This window comes from Parus major, chromosome 2, assembly GCF_001522545.3.
Source record: "Parus major isolate Abel chromosome 2, Parus_major1.1, whole genome shotgun sequence".
Lineage (NCBI taxonomy): Eukaryota > Metazoa > Chordata > Aves > Passeriformes > Paridae > Parus > Parus major.
The window spans coordinates 119,772,745-119,797,579 of NC_031769.1; the positions used below are offsets into that span (position 1 = coordinate 119,772,745).

At 34.9% G+C, this 24,835-nt stretch overlaps 1 protein-coding gene across 7 annotated transcripts in view; it reads right to left on the reverse strand.

Annotated features, from left to right (window-relative positions):
* Positions 1–2,031: 2,031 nt before the first annotated feature.
* The window catches only part of UBE2W (ubiquitin conjugating enzyme E2 W), a 31,855-nt gene continuing 9,051 nt past the window's right edge, over positions 2,032–24,835 (reverse strand). For 2 of the 7 annotated variants that reach the window (XM_019005558.1, XM_019005559.2), the window contains exons 2-6: positions 16,061–16,152; positions 12,987–13,089; positions 10,360–10,515; positions 9,144–9,219; positions 4,943–8,441 (exon numbers count right to left, since the gene is read on the reverse strand). In XM_019005558.1, the coding sequence (XP_018861103.1) occupies positions 8,269–8,441; positions 9,144–9,219; positions 10,360–10,515; positions 12,987–13,089; positions 16,061–16,152 (600 nt within the window). In that variant the 3' untranslated portion in view covers positions 4,943–8,268. The other 5 variants (XM_033512299.1, XR_001519278.2, XM_015617027.2 and 2 more) reach the window with 5 other exon arrangements.

Consider the following 24,835-nt stretch of genomic DNA (forward strand, 5'->3'; position numbering starts at 1 on the left):
TTCTTCCTCTGGTAAAAGCAGAAACCATGCTTGATTTTATCTTTAAGGAATAAATACCCTGGAGAACTGTATTAGCAGCATCCAGATAATACTGTAATCCCGGGAAGAAAGGGCCCAGAACGTTCATCTGAACAGATGTAACCCTGACCTACTTGGCACAAAGCACTTCAAAGGGCTTGAAGAAAACAGATTCCCCAATTGCTGAAGGCAGGAGAAAAGTTTTAAGGTCTTATCATGGAGATTTTAAATAACAAAAACCAGGCCATCATGAGGGAAGAACTGTGGTCAGTGGTACAAGATTTCAGATTGTAACGTTCAATTCTTCACTGGATTCCTGTTCAGAAGAGTCTCTTGCAAGCTGCTCTTTCACCAGCAGAGGTCAAGAGAAAAATGTCACTTCAAAATACAAAGTCACACTGCACATAGCATATATGTAAAGTAGAGGGAGTTAATACAATCTAACCTGGTACTACTGACTCACACATTAAAGCTCCTGTGAAGTATTATGTTAGAGACTATGCACACAGGCTTATAAATCCAATCTTTGGACTTATACACACTGCACAGTTGACTAATTTTGCATTTAATTTTTGGTTTTTAAATACAAAAATATTATCTAAATGAAATCTATACAGTTTTGCCTACATACTTCAGTACAGAAATTCCTTTGGAACTACAATGTTACTGGAATACTCTTACTTTGTAATTTAAAAAGAAAATATCACTAAGTAGCTCCAGGGTGAATTTGCTACATTGAATCAGCTCATCAAAATTCCTTTAACACTATTTGAAAAAGCATAGAAAATTCACAAAAAAAAAAGAAAGAAATGGAGGGTGCAATAAGAACAGAAATAGAATTTTCAAATTTGTACTTCTGAATTATGCTTTATAGTAAAAGGGGGCTCATTATATTTCTACTCTTCCAATTTTATAAAGGTATTTTAAAGCCAGGAGGTTTGGAAATTTAGTATTAGTCCTGGAAACAACAGGCCAACAAGTACCTGGTACACTAATCAAATCCAAAGTCTCTTCCCATGCTGCTGTGTAACTGCAGCTGAAGATGGACTATCACTAGGACAGCTTAATTCCACTTACTAAATTCAACACCCAATTATTCAGCACTGTGCATTAGAGGCAATCACTGTACTGGGTGATAGAGATTAATAGTAACTTGTTTTAAAAGAAAATGCATTCAAACCTATTCTTTAACATGATCAGGATTTGTGAGCATGCAAACACAACATAATCCTCAATTGCTCTACCAGAGGAGGCAAAAACTATACTGACTTGCTCCAAACCGTGAAACTCTACAGTTGCATTTTTGCAAATCTTTTGATTAGGGTTTCTTGCCCTGTCTTTTAAAAACATCTTTAATTAATGACCTGCAAACTTTATGACCTCCTTGAAGCATATCTTTAAATACAGTTCACATTTTAGGTTTTTATCTGACTTTCAAAAAAATAGTAGTAAGTAAAAAAATTAAACATTTAGAAAAATCTTCACAATAGAAAATATATGGATTTTTAAAACTTAATTTTTCATAAAAATACATGTTTTAGGTATGCAGTGTCTTGCCTTTTGCAAAGCAGAAGACATCTCTTGAAAAAAAAAATCTGAAAGCAGTTATTGGTATGAGGCAGAGATTTGATTAAACAGTCCTGATAGATGCTGACAAAATAATAGAAAGGCTCTTCCCACCACTTCTTTGTGCAGGCAAACAAGAATTCTGCACCTGAAACTTCTCATTAACTATTTTAAGTGTTTGTCAAATGGCAAAAAGAAAAAAAAGAACTATTTGCTCATCTGTGAAAGTGAAAGCATTACATCTTAGCAATTTTTTTTAAAATTAACTATTTCTTTTAGCTGTTACAATAGATATCCTCTGGAGAACGAGGAAACACCTTGCTGTTATGCAAATTCATCCTGTGATATGCATCGCAACATTTTAGAATTAGTGGCAGCTTTGTCTTAAGAGTGGCTGAATGTAAGGAACTGTGCTTCTGCATTCCACCATGAAAAGGTCCACACGTATTTCCAGTCAAGGGTAGTAATCTATTTTAAAACAAGAATTTATTGTGTTATAGTATAAAGACACTAAACACAAAACAAAGTGTTTAACAACATGAATATTGACACAAAATAAAAGCAAGTTTCAAGCCAATTCTGTAACCATTCCATGTGAGAAATTCCAAGTGAAAGTAAGTTACATACACAGGGTCACCCTCGGGAAAGGATGGCACACCACCTCCATCTGATTCAAGCCCTTTTTGAGGACATCATAACATTGTCAGAATAGTTGCATTATTTTGAGGGCTTCAGTGGTTTATAACCTTTGTCTTGGCCCTCTCTATATAGGTGAACTTACCCACAGACCTACAAGAGAACCAATGAGGCATTTCTACTGTAAACTATAAGACCTGAGGTACATTCTTTACTAATCTACTTTGCATTTTCTTGATCTAAGTATATTATAGGGGGTGGGGTTTATTAAAGAGCAGCATAAATTTGGTTACGTAACTTCAGTATAGTCCATGTGATAGCACAGGTCAATAAAATGTATAATGCTTTGCACTACAACACCCATCTTCAATAAAATACATATGGTATGTAATAAAGCTTCTCTGAAACCATGTATTGTAGTTTTCCAAGTCACTATATGAAAAAATAACTAAATCTGAGATGTAGTTAAGCCATTTCTTCAGACATTACCTGGTCACATTAAGGTCTTTTTCCTGTGGACTATTTTAATAGGATCCATTATGTGACCCATTCATACATTGATTTCTTAATTGTTTCCATTAACACAGAGCAGTAAAAAAGACTACAGAAATTAAATATCAGATTCCTGCTCTTTCATATGAACCATTTCCAAAAATAACGTTTGATGATCTCACAACAATAAAATTTTGCTAAACAAAAAGTTTAGAGCATAAGTATTTCTTTTGTTCAAAACAAATTTGGGGGTTTTTTTGGCTTTTAAAAGAGAATTAATTCTATGTTTCCAAGGCTCATTGTGAAAATATATACACATATCAAATTTATATCCAAAGCTAGATTTTACCATTGAGTTTTAAAGGCCAAGAGATGTTTTCAGTACAGTAGGGAAAAAAAAAAAGCAGTTCCTGAAGTATATTGTAGCCTCACTTCACTGCCAGTATCTACAGTTCTGATGCTGTACAAAATACTTCTCTGAAGCAAATCCATCTAAACTCTATCCACCCTGAGTTAAGCATCTATACCTTTTTTAAAGTGTTTAAAACAATAGGTAACAGAGAAGTATGTACAAGGCTATAAAACGTCAGCTATCACACAGCAGATTAAAAAAAAATTAATCAGTCTTTTCAGCCAATTTTCTGGTTTTTATTGTAGTTATTAATTGTGAATTTGGTTTAGGGATTTTTTTTTTCTTTTGTTTGTTTTTACATCAAACTATTACTTGATCTAGACATTCATGCATTAATTGCTTGAACTTTTTTTTGAGTGCAACAATAAGGCAAGAGTAAAAAAAAATTATAGAAATTTTGCATATGTGTAAAGGTATTTAGTTTACAAAAGTGCTTCCTAAAAAGACATCCTAATTGCAGTATCAAAATATTAAAGAGTGCTGAGAACAACTATCATTTCAATAAATGTTGCTCCACAGAAAAATGTCTGATTTTAGGCTTTTTCCCCCTTTTTTTGGTGAAGAAAAGCCTGGAAAAATTGGCATGGCTATGTGGGTCAAGCAAGTTAAGAAAATATACTTTAGTTTAAACTTAAATAAGAAGGTCCACACTTTTTTGTGAAAACTTTAAGCCTCTGTCAAAAATGTATTTTTTTTTTATAATACAGGATTAAAAGACAAGATGATGCTTACAAGATAAAGAAATAATTTACATGAAAATATCTTCTGACAAAGCTTTTCAATCAAAATATTGTTTTGTAACATTCAAACATGACATACAACACAAAAGAAACAGTGAATGCAAACAAAAAAATGTTATATGGATTGCTTTCAAACACATAAATAAATGAAATATTGGTGTAGGCAGTAGGGCTCATGCTGATGGCTAGCAGGAAATAACAGTGTGCAATCTATTTGGAAAAAGCTCTAAAGTACAAATTACAAGCCCAATTACGGACTGCAGCAAATTCAGTTATATCACTGCCATCCTCTATCTCCAAAATAAATTCTTGTTTAAATCACTCATACCCTAAATTACTCATACCTTTGCTTCAGAGATATGAATAACTATATACAAAAAGTAGTTTTATTTCACCATAGGGATAACATTGTACCTCTCTGCCAATGTCACTTGAAAAACCGCCCATGTCAAAACAATTTGACAGCAGATAAACAATTTAATAAATACGTAATGATCTTATTACAGTCCTTCAGCTAGGCATGTTAACTTATGCTGCTAGTTTTGTGGTCACAGTGCATAGAATCCAAATATAAAAGAATGGGCTGGATTTAAGGTAACTGTCAATCCCTTGCTTATAATCCAAATATATCCAAAACTTTCATAAGCTCTGTCATGTGTCAATCTTTTTTGTGGCAGAAGCAAAACCTTTCCCTGGTACAATGTCCATTGCCGGCAATGGATGCACCAAAACCGCCAAGGAGCTCAGTGTTATTGCACAATATATGAAGACCTGGAATTCTTCCAAAAGCTTAAAATAAAAATAATGGAATTATTCTGACATTTCTGGACACCTGCATTAATACTGTATGACTAATAAAAGCATGTCAGTTGCATGGACTGAACCAGCGATCAACATGCGCCCAGAATGCACACTAGTAAAAATGCAGTCAAAGGAAGTAGTCTTCATTGCCTATAGGTCACTTCCAGTCAAAGGTTAAAGTTCAAAGACTGAATGATCAAAGTGCTCATTTTCTCAGTAGGACTATCTTCTGCTACGAGGATCACAAAATGGTGGCATCAACATGTGTCATCTTTAAAATAAAAGAAGAGCATTTATGGAAAACACATAAACATTCTAATTCCAAATTAGCAAGGTGCTATAGGCAGAAACAATTCCTAGCATAGACAGTAACATGCAGAGGATATACCCTGATTGAATAATTCTGTTGTTTTGTTCAATAACAACTCGGGGAGAAAAGAGAGTATCAAAAATTAAACTTCCAAAATACACATACATCCCCCAAAGACATAAGTATTAGCAAGCACCCCATTAAAATGACAGTCATTTCCATGCTTGATATTTAGAAAGCTACTTGCCAAGAAAATGAAAAATCAAATATGCTTAACATTTTGCACCCTTGAAGTAGAGCAGATCCACAACAGTTACCAAATTAAGACATCCTTTCATAAAGAATATATAGGGATAAGACCTGGTAGAGTGGGCTGCTTCTGATGCATTCTCAACCCTTTATACATTTATATGTGTGTGTGTGCATATATATACACATGTATATTAATTTATTTAGCAAGACTCAACACAAAACAATAGGTGACAGATTTATGCAAAAAGAACAGGTTACTACTATAATCCTAAAATCCTAAACATGAAAGTAAATTACATACACTAAATTTTAGATAGTGTGATTAGACAGAACCTACTATAAAAATGCATGTTCTATGCCTATCATTTCTGCATTATGCTCCATATTAATGCTCTCCCTTTTAAACATTCTCCTTCACACATCAACCTGCAGTATATTTGCACCTGCTAGCAGTAAATATTGAGTTGTTAACAGAAAGGAAACTTACTGTCTGCTTATTTTTAAAGGACTTACTTGTAACCTCCCACACCTAAAAAATGTAGCCTCAAACATAATGCATTCTCATCAGAAAATATTATATCAAAGCTATTACTTGTAAAATAACTATTTTAATTTTTTACTATACATGTAAAAAAATGGACAAGGATGCAAAAGAGAGAGAGAAGGGGTATTTAAATAGTGTGCTAAAATTTTAGGCCAAATATCAGAGAAAACACTTCCTACTTAAGAAAAAAACAAAACCAAACCAACCTCCAAACCTAAAAGCAGCAAGGAAGCACTGATTGAAAACAAACACCATTGCCTTTCCCTTCCTCACCCCACCCTACAAAAAAAAAAATAAATCTACTTTCTGAAAACAAAAAAGGAAGTCAACAGCTTTATGAAACCAATTTCAGTCTGGATGCCCAAGTAAACAGTATCTGGAGGATCCTCCCCTGTCTTTAACACAACACGAGCAACTCTCAGATTGAAATTCAGCAGGAAAGTCAATATACAGTTGAAACACACACTGGGTAGGGCAGACAGCCTAGAAATATTTTCAGTTATCATAGCTCAGGAGCTTCAAAACAGGGCTCGTAAGGACAATTTTGTAGCAAACAAAGCTCCATAACTCTGTGAAATAAGCTGCTGTGTTTGGGCAGGGATGATATGACAGACTAAAATCTCTGTACTATATTGAATGTAGACACATATTTACATATCAGAATATGTCTCTAAAGTGCCACTTTATCACTCTGTGATCATCTGGGTTTGCTTTATATCAGCTCCCAACCATGGACTATTCTGCTTCCAAGTAAATAAATTCCAGGTACATGCGAGAAAAAATATTTTCCTTCTAACGCATGTATTAATACATATGACAGACTTCTTCCTATCTCTTCAAAACAGAGCTCCAATGTCACATTAAAGCTAAATCAGTCCGATGGGCAGCTGACAGTAGAAGTGGCAGAACCACTCCACACTTCCTTGCATAGGTTGTTGTATTAACACTGGCATTTAATTTCTCACAGCAGTTATCTGTGGACAGCTGGTTTTCTTTCCTGGGTAGGAATGCTTTTTCTTCCCTCACTTATCCAGACAAATGTGGTTCAACCACAAGATTAAATATATGACACACTTCAGTTGAAGCATGAGCAGAAAATAAACACGAGAGAAGCATCTTTTCACACTTCCCATTTTACTGTAACATACCATTTCTTTAAAGCTGTTTAGAAAACACTGACAATTTAAAGATTATGCCTGGGCAGCCTTGTTCTATGTCCGCATAGGAGAAACAAAATTAACTGAGAAAAGAAGCAAATGACACATGCACAAAACTGGAAGGGAAAACACTCTAATCATTTTTGAAATTTTTGCCTAGTGGACATCAGGAATATTTTATTTTTCATGTAAGAATTTAAGGTGGTAGGGAGCCCAATGAATTTTTAATCAAGACAGTGAGAGTTATTTAAATGAACTGACTTTCTCTTGCCTCAGGTTGGTTTTTAGGTTGCTTTGAATTTGAGGAGGGGTAAGGTTTTCTGACTTTGAGAAAAAAAAACCTGCATAGTTACTTCCTAGTAACTAAAATACCCATTCAATGAACTGTAAGCCATTGTTTAGAGCCATAATAACCCAGCAACTGTCAGAATCAGTAACTCAGATTTCTTTTCATACTAAGTTCCTGTTTTGCTTGTTTAACACAAATTAAATTTCACGATGAAGAAATAAAAGTAATATCTGCAGACTGTCCTCCTTTTACAAATTTCTATTCTAAATCAAAATAAGACTAGTACAAATTAAAAGTAGATAAAACATTTTAATCACAAGATAAAGCCAATAAATGGAATTTTACCTGTTTCTCTTTAAAAATAATTAGCAAGTGAAATAGAAAGTTAACAAAAACTCTCCCAAAACTGCCATTTAAGAGAAACCAAAACTAGAAATGGAGAAGCACCAAACACATTACAAGAGCATGAAAACAGAGAGAGAAAATGAAGTTCTGAATACTCTGGTGAGGACGAAATATCTATTGTTGTGTGCAAGACGATTATTATTCTTGGAGTCAGCTTTAAAAACAACCACATAACGGCCCCAAGTTTCTTAGATGTACCTTAATCTCATGACATACAGCACTTCTCTTACTGTGCCTGAAGCCACCTTGTTTTGAAGTTACTATTACTGTATTATGAGAAACAGAGTTTCATTCTGTTACATTACCATATGTCAAAACCCCACGGGTCTCATCAAGTATTATGAAACTATCAAGTTTTTCTTGTTGGGCCATCCATGGGTTTTTAAGAATCTTAAGAATTTTAAGGGTGAAGACTTTGGTATTTGCCTCTCCAGTCATGAACTCTCATTGCCTCAAAATACTTGCTATAGTTTCACTTCAGGAACAGAACATATCCTGGAGTGGGGAGGCCATGAAAAACAAAGGATGTCTTACTGTGGAACCTTCAGCAAGAGGCCATGGTGGAATCAACTGTTCTGCACTACACTAGCATACAGTATTACCTGCTCTGACATATCCCTTCCCAAAGTACCTGTGCTTCCAATAACTACTGTTTGTACATAATTTTCCTAGGGAAAGCAAGGAAAGCATTGCTAACAAGAAAGGAGAGAAACAAAGCATGGCCCATCTCTATCCCCCTCTTCTCTCTTTCCTCACCAATGGAGTGGATAAGACAAGCACATACAGCCAACAGCAGCTCTGGGTGGAAGATGACAAATGCTGAGGCAGAAGAAAGAAACCACACAGTATAAAGCAAGACACAGAACACATATAAATAAAAGAAAAAAGCGCAAAAGCAAAGCAAACCCCAAACCAAAACCAAACAGTAAAAAAAATCCCCAACACAATACTTAGCACTGCAGACACTAGCAGTTTTAATATTTTTTTTTTCTTCTTTATGATGTCCATGGAGAATCTTATTACTATATTATTATTAGTTTTTAGGAGTCTTTAAAGTCAGTCAACTGTCCCATACTGGAAATTCTGATTAAGACTGGAAATCTATCAAAACACATAGCTGTTTACAAATATATAGTTATCTTTTCAACAACATAGAAGTTTTTAAAGTATTAATAACAATAACCAAAATATGGTTTAGAGCAAAACCTAGTTTCATGATGGACTTTCCCCAATTCCAAACTGTAAACTTGTCATGTATTGATACGCTTTACAAGTACTTTCATTCAAAGTCAATCATACAACTTAAAACATATTTAAATTTCCACCAGGAATTATTCAAATGTGATATAGAAAAAAAAAAAAAAAAATCAAAGCAGAGTGTCTCATAGACAGGATTTAAATAACTTTTTGAATTGAAAAAAATAGTTTAATGCTTTGAACACAGTTATCCTACTTTCCTGCAATTTAATTACCTTCACCTGAAAAGAAGTTACAAATTTCTGGTCCTAGTTAGATACTTACCGTGATACCACCATTTTGTTTTCTTTGGATTCTTGTTACATGTTCTTACATAAAATGAGTTATCTGGAGGTCGCCTCTGCAACAGAAGAAAAGACCTACAAATAATCAAACAATCCTCATATTGTAATAAATGAGCTATTTAATAAGCTTATGAAAGATTACCATGTGAATGCAGCGAAAATGAGGTAACAGACCTTTCTGGTCAAGAAATATATCTTAAAGATCCAGGTAACAAATGCTTACTTGAGATACTCCAAGAAAATAAAATAGCAAAAAATATCAAACAGCCTCATGATAAATAGGGGGAGAAAAAAAAATGAAAAAAGAAAAAGAAAACAAAACACAATAAACAAACAAAAGAAACTAAATCACAAGAAACAGCTGTTGTTCAAAAAACCTCCCAAAATTAAATTCCTTTGCAGTTTGGAATCTAATTCTGATGCATTTCATCCAATTCCCATTCAAAGGCTCAGCTTAGAGTGGATGGAAAAATGAACTTAAATATTGGTATCTGATCATTATTACATATTCTTCATTTTTCTTCACAAGTGTCATCATTTACAAAACTCATAGATAGAATACAATAGAAAGCCATTTTGGGGTGGTTTTTTGACTACATATATGACTAGGACTAATTGGGATGCAAAATAAATAGGCATGTTTGAATAGCACATATGGACAAGCTCTGACCACATCTAACTTCCACAGACAGCCCTCTGCGAAAGAAATGGTCAAAAGTGAAAGGGCAATCTCTTTACAAAAAGGTCTAAGGTATTAGTGCCAAAAAAGCAGCTTAGCACCATTTACTTTCCTGAAATGAAAATGATCAAGTTCACTGAAACAGTACAGATGCAAAGTTAGAAGCATCTGCACTAAAGTCATTTCACTAGTCATTCCGCACTGCCTTTAGAGGAAGGATAATTTTACAAAGAATTGTCCTAAAGCATGATTGAACTTCACAGTTAGAACAACTGGAAGGGTTCCATCCACTACTCTTCCAGTAATGATATATAAGCCGGTTACCATGAAAACAGTGGCAAAGTACTTACTGCACTGTTTATTTTGCAGTTCTAGTTTAGTATTTTCTCAGTAGTAGAAATGTAGATACAGTAGTTTTGCCTATTTTAGAATTTGAGAAATGAAAATTTTACTTTGTAAAGTAGAAAATTACTAACTTTTACTTATTCTACTTCAACAGTGCTAAAAAAGCCCATACCTTTTCTTTGCAGCTGGAAAGCATGCTAATAATGCTAAGACAAACAGATTGCACTGAGAGGGCTGGAGACCAGTCTTCCGTTAGAATGGATAAACAGATATGACCATTGCTATAAACATGAGGATGAACAGGGATATTGTCTCCAGTAAACATGACCTAAAAAAAAAAGAACAAAAATAACTAATTTATAGTCCCTGTTTTAAAGAAAGCTGTATTGGTTTGGGGAAAACAATATAATCTTACTTAAGAAGCAGGTCTGCCATTTTCACTTACACTAAATAATATACTTTACCATTTTGGGTTACTTTAGTTTTGGAAACTATTAAGTGAAATGTGAAATAATCAATGGATGCCTAAATAGCTAGTGAAAATGGACTTAAATAAATGGTTAAATATAGAGGATTTTCTATTAAAATTTATACAGCACAGAAAAATGCAAAGGTAACAATGTAAAGACAGTGCAAAATCTTGCAGCCTCAGTCTTCCATGTCCTAAGGAATACACCTGTCTAGCCAAAATACTGGATTTTAATGATTTTATAAGCCACAATGTTTTACAGCAAGAAGTACAACAAGTTTAAAAAAGGAGTATTTCTATAAACCTGGATGTAACAGAAATAAAATTCTGGACAACTCATCCAGGTTCTAGAATGAAGAATAAAATTAAAATTCATCAATCTTATTAACTATAAACAAAGGATTTGTGAAACCAAAGTATGTTACCAAATAGGAAATACTTTTAAAACATGACTTCAAATAAAAAAGTCTTTATTTGTCATGGAGAATATGGAAGAAAAGCGTTTAGAACCTGAATCCCTCTCTATTAAAAGGTACTATCACAGTCAAAAACAAGCCAGAAAACCAATTTTGACAGCTACTGCTCTTGCGTCAAGTTTTTGTCAGGACCAATGGAAAGAGAGTAAAACTGCTATCTTCATATCAGTATTATATTCCTGAACTCCTTTTCCAACTCCTTTTATACAATAAAAAAAATCATAAATCTCTACCACTTGTAACTATAATACTCAGAAGTTTCTTAAGTGTTTCTTCAGCTATATAAGTATGCATAGAAACACGTAAACATGTACACAACACACCCACCTCCCCACTGATGACAAGCAGCAACACCTTCATCATACAGGAAACTGAAATTAGAGAGCTTAATTTATCTGCAAAATGGCAGACAGGTTTCTAAGGTGTAAGTGAAACTGGACGCAGAATGATCTTTCATAGGTCTTTAAACTGGCATTTCTTAAGCATTAAAGGGCTTACCTTCATAATCCTGCAATGTATTTCACTTGTAACTAATATCCTACTTTTAAATGATAACCTGAACTAGGCAGACTGGGTGAGTAAAAGCATGCACTCTATGACAGACAACAAACATTCAAAGGCAGAAAACATCCAAGTGATTAAAGCAGCACAAGTGAAAACTGTCAATTCACAGTAACTAGATTTGCAGGAGAGGTAATTATGACCAAGAAGTTTGTAGTGCAGAATGACCCTACTTCATAGCAATGTTTGAAAAACTGAAATTACAGCCATCTAAAACAATCCAGTATCCAGTGCTTAAATTTAATTGTTTTCTGTGATAAAATTCAGTGTAGATGTATGGATCTAATTTTGCTACTTAACAATAAACTGCACAGAGCCACACCCACAGGCTGGGTAATGAAGACAAACAACCTGGAACCAAATTAAATTGGCTACTCTCTTGTGGATCACCTATAAGTAGTACCTTGCAAACCTGATGAGGTGCAGAAGTTCAGGTGGCCAGTTTGTTCTGTAAAAGACTAAAAGTCAGCATTCTAGTGTTTATCATGGTACCTAAAAATATATTCATTTTTATGGCTTAAGTGTCTCTCACAGCTCCATGCTCCAGTTTTAACATCAAGAGAAGTTGCAGAGATAATTTCTAAAACTCTGAGCTGAAACAGACAGGACAAGAACTAAAGCAGTCTTGCTTTTCTCCTTCCTTTTTCAGAAAAACAGAGGTGACAGCTGACCACTACTCTTATGAGCCATATTTTGAAATGTTTCCCTCAGGTAATGGAGGAATGGATGTACACACCACATTCTGCAGTCTCTAAATTCAGCTGTCCCTTCAGTTCTCTAGGCTGCCTTGAAAGCAACACAGTATCACATACTTCAGTTATAACACTATCTTGCAGGTCTCTCAAGCACCTCATCTATCTCTAAGAAACCCTATCAGAAGCAAGTGTTTCTTCAGCTGTATTAACAATGGCAGCAGAGAAGATGCAAGAGTCTTAAAAATCAACCAGAGAAAAATATGTTGGAAGTCAGAAGGGATGAAGCAGCAGTTTATTGTTTACTTTGCTCCTGCATCACAGTAAAGGGGATCTTCTACTTTACCCTGTATTTCATGACACAAATATCAACATCAAAGGAGCCTCCAGTTTACACTACTTTCATCTGTCCAAGCAGACATCAGAGCCCTATACTTCATTGCAGAATCATTTGTAAAGAAAAGGCATCTGCACAATGTGTTTAACACAAATTAAAGTAAGTGAAGCTGACATTAGGCTATGTGGACAATACAACACTCAGCAAACGTCATACAGCTGTAACCTGAAGGCAGCAGTAGGAGAGGAAGAAGGCATCAGTTACCTGAGGCGAATCAAAAGGATACCGACTACTAAACTTAAATAAAAGCTGAAATTTTTCCCCTTCATAGAGTGTTCCTGGAGCACCTTCCATGTCTACAATCCACCTAAGGAATAGGGGAAAAAGCTGTTAGCATTGTGTACTGAAAAATTAATACCTGTACTCCTGGAGCACTGGACTAATCAAACCAAATATCAATCACAACAACACCATCTAACTTCCCTTCCAACAACCACAAAGGTGAGCAATACATCAAGCCTGTATCTGAAAAATACAAGCTTGGTGTTTTGCATACAGGCACTGACATAGTGATGCAAATTATAAATGTAATTATGACTTGAACTATACACAGATCTGTCAGGTCCCAAGAAAAGTGAGACAACAAAGCCAAAAAAAACCCAAACATGCTTGAAAACTTAAACAGTTTGTAAGGAAACAAACTAGTACATATTTTCTTTTGTGTTGTTCTACCTTTCTGTCAAGGAAAATATCAACACAGTTTATTAAAATAAAATCTGTAACCTAGGGGAAAGGGCAAAAATCATCTTGTACTTACATCTGTGAAAAACTCAGAAATTAAATGGTATCTTGCAGCTAATGTAATCAAAACTGGAAAAGTTTAGTAGTGTAAAAATTAAAAGGTCCTAGCAAATTAAAACAAAAGCATACAAAAGGGTAATTTGAATCTGTAACTAAGGTAACACCTCAACATACCAGTATTCTTTTTCCTCTGCTTCTGCTCCTTCCACCATAATAACATTAAAGTAACTGACAGGTGGAGTTGCTGGGGAAGAGGGTGGTGGTGTTGCATGTGGGGGTTTTATTTGGTTTGGGTTTGCATTATGGGGTTTTTAATACAGCTAAAAACAGATGCTTTGCATACTGTTCAACACATACAGCAACATTCTGCTATCTAACTTCTATGATTTTAGAGTTCTACTGTTGACCACTTAACACTATCCTTTGCAGCATCACTTCCCCATTTTTGGTTTTTCACCTTTGATGGAGTTTTGCAGATCTAAGCAACACGTTAAGGTAAAGAGACTACAAAAATACTCAGATATGGTTTACATCGACTCAAGGAAGGCAGATGAGATTTTGCAAAACAGCAGTGTACTCAGAAAAGTCATCATCTCCAGCTGGCAGCTCTGATGGTCCTATTTTCAACCTCTCCACCCTCCTATATACTCTCCCTCTGTATTTAATTCATGCATATTTTTTATTTTCCCCCTTATCACTCTTTGGGGATTTTTTGCTGGATGTATTGTTATTGCAGTGTTTTGGTTTTTGGCTTGAGAAATCTGTGTATTTAATACACTGCTAGCTCTCACACCCTTCAAGAGGAATGCATCTTCAACAGTAGCACAGTGATGGCTGTACAGTGAAAGCTGATGAAGTACATTTCATATTTTAACTTTGTGATGATGCTTTCGATTTAATCTATTTGCACTCCAGATCACTTATCTCTTTCTTATGCCTTCCGCTTTTACAGTTATAAACAGACTGCACCAATACTCTTAAATTTATTGGTTCTTGTGATTCAGAGCTTCCATTTTCAAGTTTTTAAAATAGTTCACTAAGGAGAAGAAAATTTTGCCTGGATATTGCTCCTTTTATGGTCAAGGAATCAGTAGAACCCATATTTCCTGTGTGCTTTACAGTTTAGCCTTCTCAAATTTCTAATCTTTGTATATTTAAAATAAAAGATTGAGCAATGTTTTAAATGACCCAGTTACATCAACTGATCCAATTATTTTATTCAACATTGTTAAAACCCAAGCAAGTATTGCTACACAAATTTTTAATGCAACCAATTCAAACTGTAACTTGATTAATGAACTCAAAACAGGCTACCTAATACCAAAAATCCTCAAAGAGAAAAAAAAATCAAAAACTTGTGACAGGAAGCTTCTAAAACAGCAACAGTTTTAAAATCTAGAAGGACAGTAAATAGGAAGTTTTTATGTGCAAGGTATTGAAAGTTATAAAAGGCAGAAAGGTATATACAGGCAGAAATTATAATGAGGTAGTACTCTGGAAACAGAGATAGCCTTTTCCATCTGCTCTAAACTTTGATTTAATAGTTTTTTGTTGAAATAAGTGAATACCACTTGCAATATTAGACTGACTAATTTTTGCAGAAAACTAAAAACTGCTTTTTTAATTTTAGTCATGTTCATCTGCATGAAGTATCACAAAGGCCAGCATCATTTAAAAAGCAGTGAGTGTTTAACTCACTATATATGAGTCTCAGAAGACTCAGGTAACATGGTCTGAGTGCCACCACCCAAAATGCAGATGTGAAAACATCAGAATTCAGCTCTATGTTTTAAGCTGCTCCATCAGTACCCTAGTCCAGAACATATAGTCTGAGATCATACTCTCATCCATGTTTACATGTGACAAATTTTTAACATTTCTCTATAATGAAACTAAGAAAGTTATGAGAAAAAAATACCAACACAGTCTGAATCTTTTGAATTTCTGTCAATTAAAAAATAGATTAATACCAAGAACAACCTCTGTCCATTTCAACAGACAAAGAATATTTTCCATCTTTCTCTTCCCATTTCATGAATCACTAAGAAAACCAAGGCAGGCAAAAAAGGGCAAACTAGTGTACGCAGACAACTTTGCTTTTTAGCAAGTTTTCTCCACTTGCCTTAGAGAAAGAAGGTGATGAAAATTAAAAGCCATGACATATATTCTATTAAAATATTACAGAACTCTAAAACAGCTACTCCATTATTTCAATATATCTAGAAAAGTTTTGGAGGTTAGTAGCTATGAAAGGTAATTAAATTATTTTATTCTAAAAAACGCAGAAGCTTTTACCAATTGACAGTTTGTTAGACAGTAAAATGCCTAATAAAAATTCAGTAGATTTACTACCCTGTTCCTGAAATTGTCCAACACATTACTCCAATATGCTTATTAAGGAGAACAGTATTTCATTGCCTAAACTAAAAGCAAAATTCACAATGTTACTTGGAGTAAATGGTGGAAGTGTGAAGAGAGCTTCTCATTATTTAGTCTTTTCAGCATTATATCATAAATAAAACAGTATATATACTTACTGTGTAATTGAATTTTGTACACTCTTTTCATCTAGAGTCATTCCCGGAGGTGGATCATTTTGAAATGCCAATAGTTCTTTTTGTAATCGTTTCTATAAAGAAATTGCATGGAATATTTGAAATACTAAACATAATATTGTTTAATAAAATTAAACAATAAACACATAATACACATTTAAGCACATTTCATCAATTTTTGAGAGGTAAAAGGAGTTTTACTTGACAATTTAAAAACAAAGTGAAATTGAAAGGTGAGAAAAAAGGATGACTCCGCTCCTAGAAATTTAACTGAAAGGACACAGGCAAAATAAGTTACAAACTTTAAACTTACTTTTTGGGTAAAATGCAAAGGCGCTTACATTTGCAATACTGCAAAGGGAAGATTATTAGGTTGTTATGTTACAAACTACATGGAGGTATAACTGAATTTGTTGTATTACAAAAATATCTATAAGAGCTCTACCCCTAGCAGTGAACATTTCATATTTACACAGCATCATTAGATTTATAATTAAATCTACAAGACTTTAACAGCACAATTTCCTCCTCTAAGTAATCTAAGACACTTCCATTTGGCATCTGTGCAAGCCTTTGCCTTGTTCTAAGTCATCCCAGAAGACAAAACAGAAAACTAAAACAAGACTATTTGGACTGCACAACACAAACTAAAATCTTTACACTAACTGCATCTTAGAACCTACAGAGTCACAGCACTTGAGTAAAGTGTTATGGCAGTAGCTCAAGTAATTCTTGTCTATTTTGACAGAGATAAATTGGTCACTGCAACCAGCTGTTTCTATAACAACTACCAGAACAGTTTCTTACAATCTACTGGGCAAGGGAAATGCAACCTCTGTGAAATGCTGTCATTGGCACTGCTCTCAGAGTCAATTTTCTCCATATAAACAGTTATACAATATGTTTTGTCATTTCCAAGCCATCTACATGACAAAAAGTTCAAGGCTTTCTCATTTCTACTGTTCTTTTTCCTGCCAACAATTTTAAGGTTACTATCTACAAGTTCATTTCAACCACACTATTAGTCAAAATGATCTTATACTCCAAAGGAATGAAAATATAGTTTGAGGATTTAGTACCTCATTTCCATTCAATATCCCATTTTTTAAAACACAGGTTTACCATACTCTTGTAGCTGTTTTCCACTAATTAGTAGAACTTAGAAAAATTCCCATAGGAAAGCGAAGTGTTGATTTGTCAACACAGAAAAGATTCAGTATCCCATCAAATATATTAAAAGTCAGACTACAATAACCACAGAACTCATAAAAAATTGCCCTTATACATTTAAAGTTTACATTCTGAAAATACTGGAATAACTTCCTGTCTCTATCAAGCAGCCCTGAAAACTTCCTTGGGCTTCTATATTGAAAGCTCCTACCTGGCACTGAGATATAATATAAACAGACTGAAAACCCAATGCTAGCATTTTCATAAGCTGTATACATCGCTCACACACTGAAAAACAAGTTAGAATCCTAGTGTTTACCTTTTTCTTTCTGCCCAGATTAGGAAAACATTAACAGTGTTTCCAACACCATTATTATGAATTAAAATGCAAAGGAGCAAAGTTACAAAACTATTTCATAAATCCTTAATTTGAATAGCGATGTTTTGAATAGAGATGTTTTGAAATCAATTCTCTTTCTGGCACTTGAGCAGACCACCATCAAAAAAACCTCAAAGGTAGTCAACCTGTACACTTTGTCACATACAGTATTTTACAGTATTTTACTACAAATATTTAAAAAGTTCAGGGATGAGAACCTTTTATGGCAATGGTAATTCAAACTCCCCTAAAGAGGAGATTTGGAAACATTGGTTGCAAAATAGCAAAGAACATATGTCTATAAGAACAGCAAATAATTCAGTAGATCCATTTACTTACATATGTAGACCAACTATACAACTTTGTCCTTATAAAAAGGAGCCTAAAACACATATCAGAATTTAATTAAAATCAGAAACATTAAGCTATCAGTGTCTGACAGTAATTTGAAGAGAGAAAATTTTGTCTGTTCTGTATCCTAAAAAAAATTCAAATTACCAACATTTAAAATATTATCTTATTTCAAGTTTGCACCTTTGGGCCTTTATCCAGCAACCATCTTTTCAGTCTAACACAGACTCAGTCACGACTTTATCCCTCTCACTAGTGCAAAAATATCCTCTGTTTCATGGGTTTTTGGTTCTCACATACTATGTTTATGGTCATCACTAAACAAAAAAGCCAGTAGCAAAAAGAAAAAAATAATTAAAATGTATACTTGAACAACAGAGTAAGACTGAAGTGCTCTGTTCCTCTGATCCTAAAACATTTGCTGACACTGGCATGAGGGTCTGTCCACTCAGCACAAAATTATACATACAGACAATATACTGCTTCTCATCATTTGCAATTCAAAACAAAATTCAAAAAACATAACCCAGAAAATAGCAGGAAATACTATTTATACTTTGGGTCAAATGTGTCACATCAAACCAGTCATATTTTTAAAGAAATTATTATTTCCCAGTTAGCCAATTCAAATAAGTATTAATGTAAACCAGAAAAGGAAAGTCAAAGAAGGTATAACCCCTCCCAGTCATAAAAAATCCCGGACAACTGGAAAAAATTGATTAGCTGAAGGCTATGGTGCTCAACAACTGGGTTGGGGTTTTTTTTGCCTCAGTCTTCAATGGTAACCTCTCTTCCCACACCACTCAAGTGGACAGACAGCAGGAGGGAACAAAGTCCCTCCCACTTTAAGTCAAGGTCAGGTTCATGACCATTTGAGGAACCTGAATATAAACAAGTCTGTGGGACTCAACAAGCTGCATTCCAGACTCCTGGGCAGAATTGGTGGATTTAGCTGCCAAGCCATTTTCCGTATTTTAAAAGTCATGTCAGTCAGGTGAAGTCCCAACTGACCAGAAAAAGGGGAACAAGGAGGACACTGAGACCTGTCAGCCTCACCTCTGTGCCTGGGAAGTTCATGGGACACATCCTCCAAGAAGCTGTACTAGAACACATGCAGGACAGAGAAGTGATTCAGGACAGCCACCACGGCTTCACCAAGGCCAAGTCCTGCCTGACCAACCTAGTGACCTACAATGGAGTAACTACATCAGTGGACAAAGGAAGGGCTACAGATGTCATTTATCTGGACTTCTGGTACGTCTTTGGCATGGTCCTCTACAACATCCTTCTATCTACGTCAGACAGAGATAGATTTGATAGATGGACTGTTCAGTGGATAAGGAATTGGTTGGACAGACACATCCAGGGGAGTTGGAGTGAAATTACTGGCCCTTCAAATCCAAAACATTCTATAATCAGTTCCATCCGACCTCTGTTCGCAGCTCTCAATGGAAATATCAATAAAAAAAAAAATCTATGCCATTCCCATATAAAGCCAAAAAGAGCTTATTCAGAATAAAATGAATGTGTTATCTATTAAGTTACAGAAACTCAGTAACCCAGAAAAGACTAACACTGTGTTATAATGAAAACAATTTATAGCAAATAAATTTATCATATTGAAATATGGGAATCCACAAAAGATCCTATGATTATCTATTTAGCATAGGAAATTCCAGTGCAATTCTGATTCATGGTAAATTGCTGGACCCAGCTCCTCACTGGATAGGGAAGGAAGGGATTTAGAGGTGAAGAAACATACCTCTAAATACATACACCTCTTCTGGATTTGCTCTTGATTCAGAGCAATATCCCAAACAAAACCAAGTTGCAGCAGAAGGCATTATTTCCTTCTGTCTTACAGCAACCTCTCTAACCCTATGTCTGCCTGAAGAACCTGTATTCCATTATCTCCATTATACTGGAGATTATTATATTGGATATTATATTATACCTTGATGGATTTTATGTATCTCAGCACTGCTCCCTCCCAAATAGAGACTCTCACCCTAGAATTGTTCAGGATGGAAAAGTAACAATTGCTATTAGAAATGCCAGAGAACTTCCTCATTTATCTTGTCTCCAGCTAAATTATCTACATAATTTGCCTTGATATTAAAGATCAAAAAAAAAAGTCTTGTAATAAATTCCTGGATTTTTCCAATCTTCAATGACAGCAATTTTGAAAGTGTTAAACAGTTTGAGTGAAAAAATGCTTTTAAAGATTTCCTATTAATCTTGCCACTAGAGATAGAAGTAAGGCAGTTTATATATGTGAAGATAATGACTTCTATTGGACCAACAAACACACATTTAAGATGTGATTCAAGACAATTATTTGTTTGGGGGGGGGCGGTCCCCAGCTGGAATAATAAAATATACTCTGTATTTCAAAATGCTCTACTACATTAACAACTAGTACATTAACAACACCACACAAGTTAATAATTCCTAATCTGACAAACCTATCTGGGTATCTTTAACAGGCTTTCACCACACATTTTCAAAATTTGAGTGTTTTTTTATCAAACATTAACTCAATTATTTCTGCACAGAATAATAAAGAGCTGTCTATAGACTTTTTCCAGAACATGAGAGTACTCTATAGCAACTGGAATAAAACTGTAGAGGGGACAAAGGGCCTACTAAACAGAATTCATTCAAACAGCAAAAAAAAAATATTTTAAGGGAGAGACTAAACAATATTTAGAAACTAATATTTAAATCAACTTCTCTGGTCAATGCATTCCAGTGTTTCACTATCCATGGTATAAAATGTTTCTTTTGTATCTTACCAAAATACCTCATGTTCTAATTTGTATCTATTGCCCTTTGTCTTCCCATTGTGGCTCTGTTTGCCCTAGATATCCTCCTATTATGTTCTTGTAGGCACCAGCAAGATCTCTCATTTGCCTTCTCTTCTCATAGCTGAAGAAACCCAGTCTCCTTGGAGGTCACACAGTTCAGCCCCAGCCATCCTGTCATCTGCTGGACTCACCCCAGTACCCCAATGTCAGTCCTGTACTGCAGCTCCCTGAACACAGCACTCCAGATGTGGTCTCAAGTACCAATGAGAAGAGAAGAATCACTTTCCGTGAGCTGCTGGCTCCATGCTTGCATGGACAGCTCAATGTGCAGCTAAAGATGTTCTGAAAACTTCAAGATATTTTCCACAGTTATTATGAAGGATTATTTTTTTCTTCCTCTCTTTCTTACAATAATTTGTCTCTTGTTTTCTCATTAATACAGAAACTGGATTATCAGGAGACTGATCTAGTTTAAAAAAAAGCTCTTAAATGAAGCCCTTAAAGACTGGATTCATATAATTTAATTAGGAAACCGAGTTCCTCATTTCCACGGTAATTCAGAAAACATCTAAAGTTTAAATTCAAAAACTCAAAATTAATTTCTCTTCAGTGTTGAGTAGTATTTGCTGACCAAAAAGGTTACAAAGGACATTAATTTTCTTACAGCAACACAGTCTCAACACACACTCTTAGCTTCAAGAGTGCTCAAATATACTTTAAAAAAATATGACTCTGATATATCAAGCCCATAGACAATAGCTACAAAAGGTACATTGCAACTGCAAGTTTCTCAATTTAAGCATTTGAAAAGGAAAGTTTCAGCAGTGGGAAAGCCTTTCTTCTGTTTGGCAGTCATGAGTGCAGAATTATTGTTTTTGTTTTCACAAACATCCTAAAAAATTAGCAGCAATATACATAGGAGGACAAAATATAACAGATTAACACTTTTGAGACAATTTTAACTCTCATTCATAGAATCTTATAAACTTAGGACTTAAAGATACCTCAACACCTTCCTAACATAAGGAAGTTGTGTTAAAAGCCTTTAATATTATTTCACACCACTTTATCTCTTGCTTTTATAACTGGAAGAATTTTCTTTACAGTAAGAGATCTAGGGTTGAATGAATTTATCATCTGGAAACTCACTCAAAAGAACTGCCAAAAATCTCAGGTTCAGTTGCTTAAACACTTTTAAAAAGCAAACCAACTCACAGCTCTAAATTATAGTGACTGACATCATATCTAGTGTCTAAAAGATATTGAATCTGCCCTTTTTGTTTGGCGTGCTTTGTCATCAATTCAAGTATTTGTGACCTATTCTTTACTTCACTTTCCTATTTACAGGCTCATGCCTTTCCTCATCTTTCTAATGATTTATAAGAACATCTTCTAATGCTTTTTAAATACACCAATTTAAAACAATGAATCAGGAGTAGATTTCACTCTTATATGCTTGTCCTTTTAACAGGAATTACTTAGTTTCATTTTTCTGTTCTATACCAAGCCCCCTCAGTCGTCACATCACTGAACAGGCCCTCATGTTGCCATACTGACTTTAATTCCTACTTTCTTCTATATTGGGACAGCTTGATACCATACACCAGAATTTTTTTTTCTAATAGCCCGTAGCCCTTCAACAGTCCAGCTATATTAAGACGTGCATACCTAAAGTCAATACCACAACTGCTTTTGGCTTTTTCCTCACCATGAATCAGGAACACCATTTTTTCATCATACACTCAAGTTACTTTCAGCCTCTCAACCAACTCCTTCAAGTCAAAATACATGCTAGTGCAGCTATTCATGCCTAAAATAACCCCCAAACAGATGTTTTCCAAACACCGATATACTCTTGGGAGCTGTGGTTGTTTTACTGTCCTTTTCACATCACAAGACACTCTTTTCAATGTTTCTGCTAATCCATCATAACATTTCATACAGAAGCACCTCTCCTGCTTGTCCACTTTCTATTGAAAGGGATTGGAAGAAAGCAGGCTGCAGACTTATAAGGGAATACATGAAGGATGCACAGGCAATCTAACTTTGCTATTTTCCTCATTTTTGAGACAGTGTCTTATGCTTAAACGTCCTTGTAATACAACTTTAAAGTAAACCAGAACTAAAAGGTATCAAATTGATAAAAACATTCACAATCTAGAGGGAAACAGAACAGCTGAGTAAGAATATCACAAACCCAAGACTGGTTAACAGTACAGTCCTTCAACTAAAGGAATAATCACCTGCAATAGGCAGAGGAGTGATGTAACCAGTAGTTTCTAGAAGTATTTTCAAGCTACTTGATGTATTTTAAAGTGGAAGTCTTTGAAATTAAGATTACTTATTCATCTCTCTCTACAGGAAAGGATGAATCAGGGATGAAATCAAAGAACACAGCTTAACACTGATCCAAGAATCACTTTCAAAAGAAGTTTATTCAAGTACTTGAGACATGACTGACATAGCAATGGTTTGTATCCTGCTGCTAATTCTGTCAAACAGGATTTGTGCAACTCCTTCAATTATCCTCCACAGATTTTCTACGGTATCAAATCCATAACATTTTTTACAGCATATGGAAAAAAAGAACACAAAATTAACTGGTGCCAGTGATGTAAAATTTCTGACAACTCCCCAGTCATCTCACAACCATTTCTATCCTGACCAACATCACTCATTGTCTGTCATGGTTCGAGTTAAATGCATATTTGAAGCCAACAGCTTCTAACAAAAATACACATTCCTCTTTCTCCAAACTAGCACTCATCTTACTTGGTCACCTCTGGGGAGATAACATCTCAAACGCCACAGCCGAATTCTCACTTGAGTTGATTCTTGGTGAACCACAAAGAAGCAGGCAGGGCCTGCATGTAAAAAAAGATGCAACATGTGAAAAGGGAGAGGGGGCAGCAATACAGGACAGGAAGAAATGTAGAGGTTTTCAATATAAGTAAATCAGCTCTAGAAACAGGTTGTTTGGTCACTGTGTACATCTGAGCTGGGTATTATAGCACATAAATGCTTATCAACAGATACAATATTATTTCACTGGTCTCTGTGTCCCTGTTAGCTACCTCAAGCGTCAATAACCTATATTCCTAAAGCATATGGCATCATCACCATCACATTGCCCAAAACCAGGGATCTTTTTTCTCATTCTACCACAAACAAGGGACACCCATGAACAGATAGCACAACAGACTTTACCCACAATCTCTGACAATGAAGTAATGCAAAGGTATCTTCTTTACCCACCATGAAAACTTCCCTAGCTCTTGTAGGCCTCTGAAAATTGCCTTTCTCAATGCCTTTATAAAAGAATATCACAATACAAGCAATCTATTTTCAGTTCTAAACCCATCGTCAGAACTCTTAAAACAGCTTTGCCCCTCCCTTGGAAAAGTGGAGCACAGAGAGTTAAAGTTTAACAGAGCTATGGGCAAATGTGTACAGTGAAGTTAGGGGGTCACTACCAAGTACAACTTATGTACATACAGCTGAGAGCACCTAGGCCAACCAGTGAGTGTTGCTTCAGGTAACATTTTATTCTTCATAACTGGAGCAGGCAAAGTGTACATACAGTGAGGTATACTGGCTGTTGATTAGCAGTAAAGTATTATAAAAAGTAAAGTATATATAAAGTTAATCCAATCAAGTACAAATGTATGCCCATACTCCTGGCTTATTTTCTCCTATGAGCTGAAATTACAAACTTTGAAAATATAAGTGATACAAAAAAAAATAAAATGGCAATTCTTGAGGATGTAATTTTTTTGGTATTTCAAGAAATGCAGCACAAAACGTGCAGGATCTTAAATCAGCAGTATCTTAAGTTAAAAAACTAAATTATGAGCTATCTTAGTCAAATACCTTACCTACAAACAACCTATTTCAGTGACTTTCCTTTTTATAGAGAAATAAAGCAAGAAGGAGAAAAGCTGAGTTGATTAAGCCCAGAGCAGATTCAGCAAGAGACATGATATAGTGGTAAGAATTTGGTAGAAAATAGCTAAGAAAAAAGCAAAACTATCAGTAGAGCAGAAACTTATA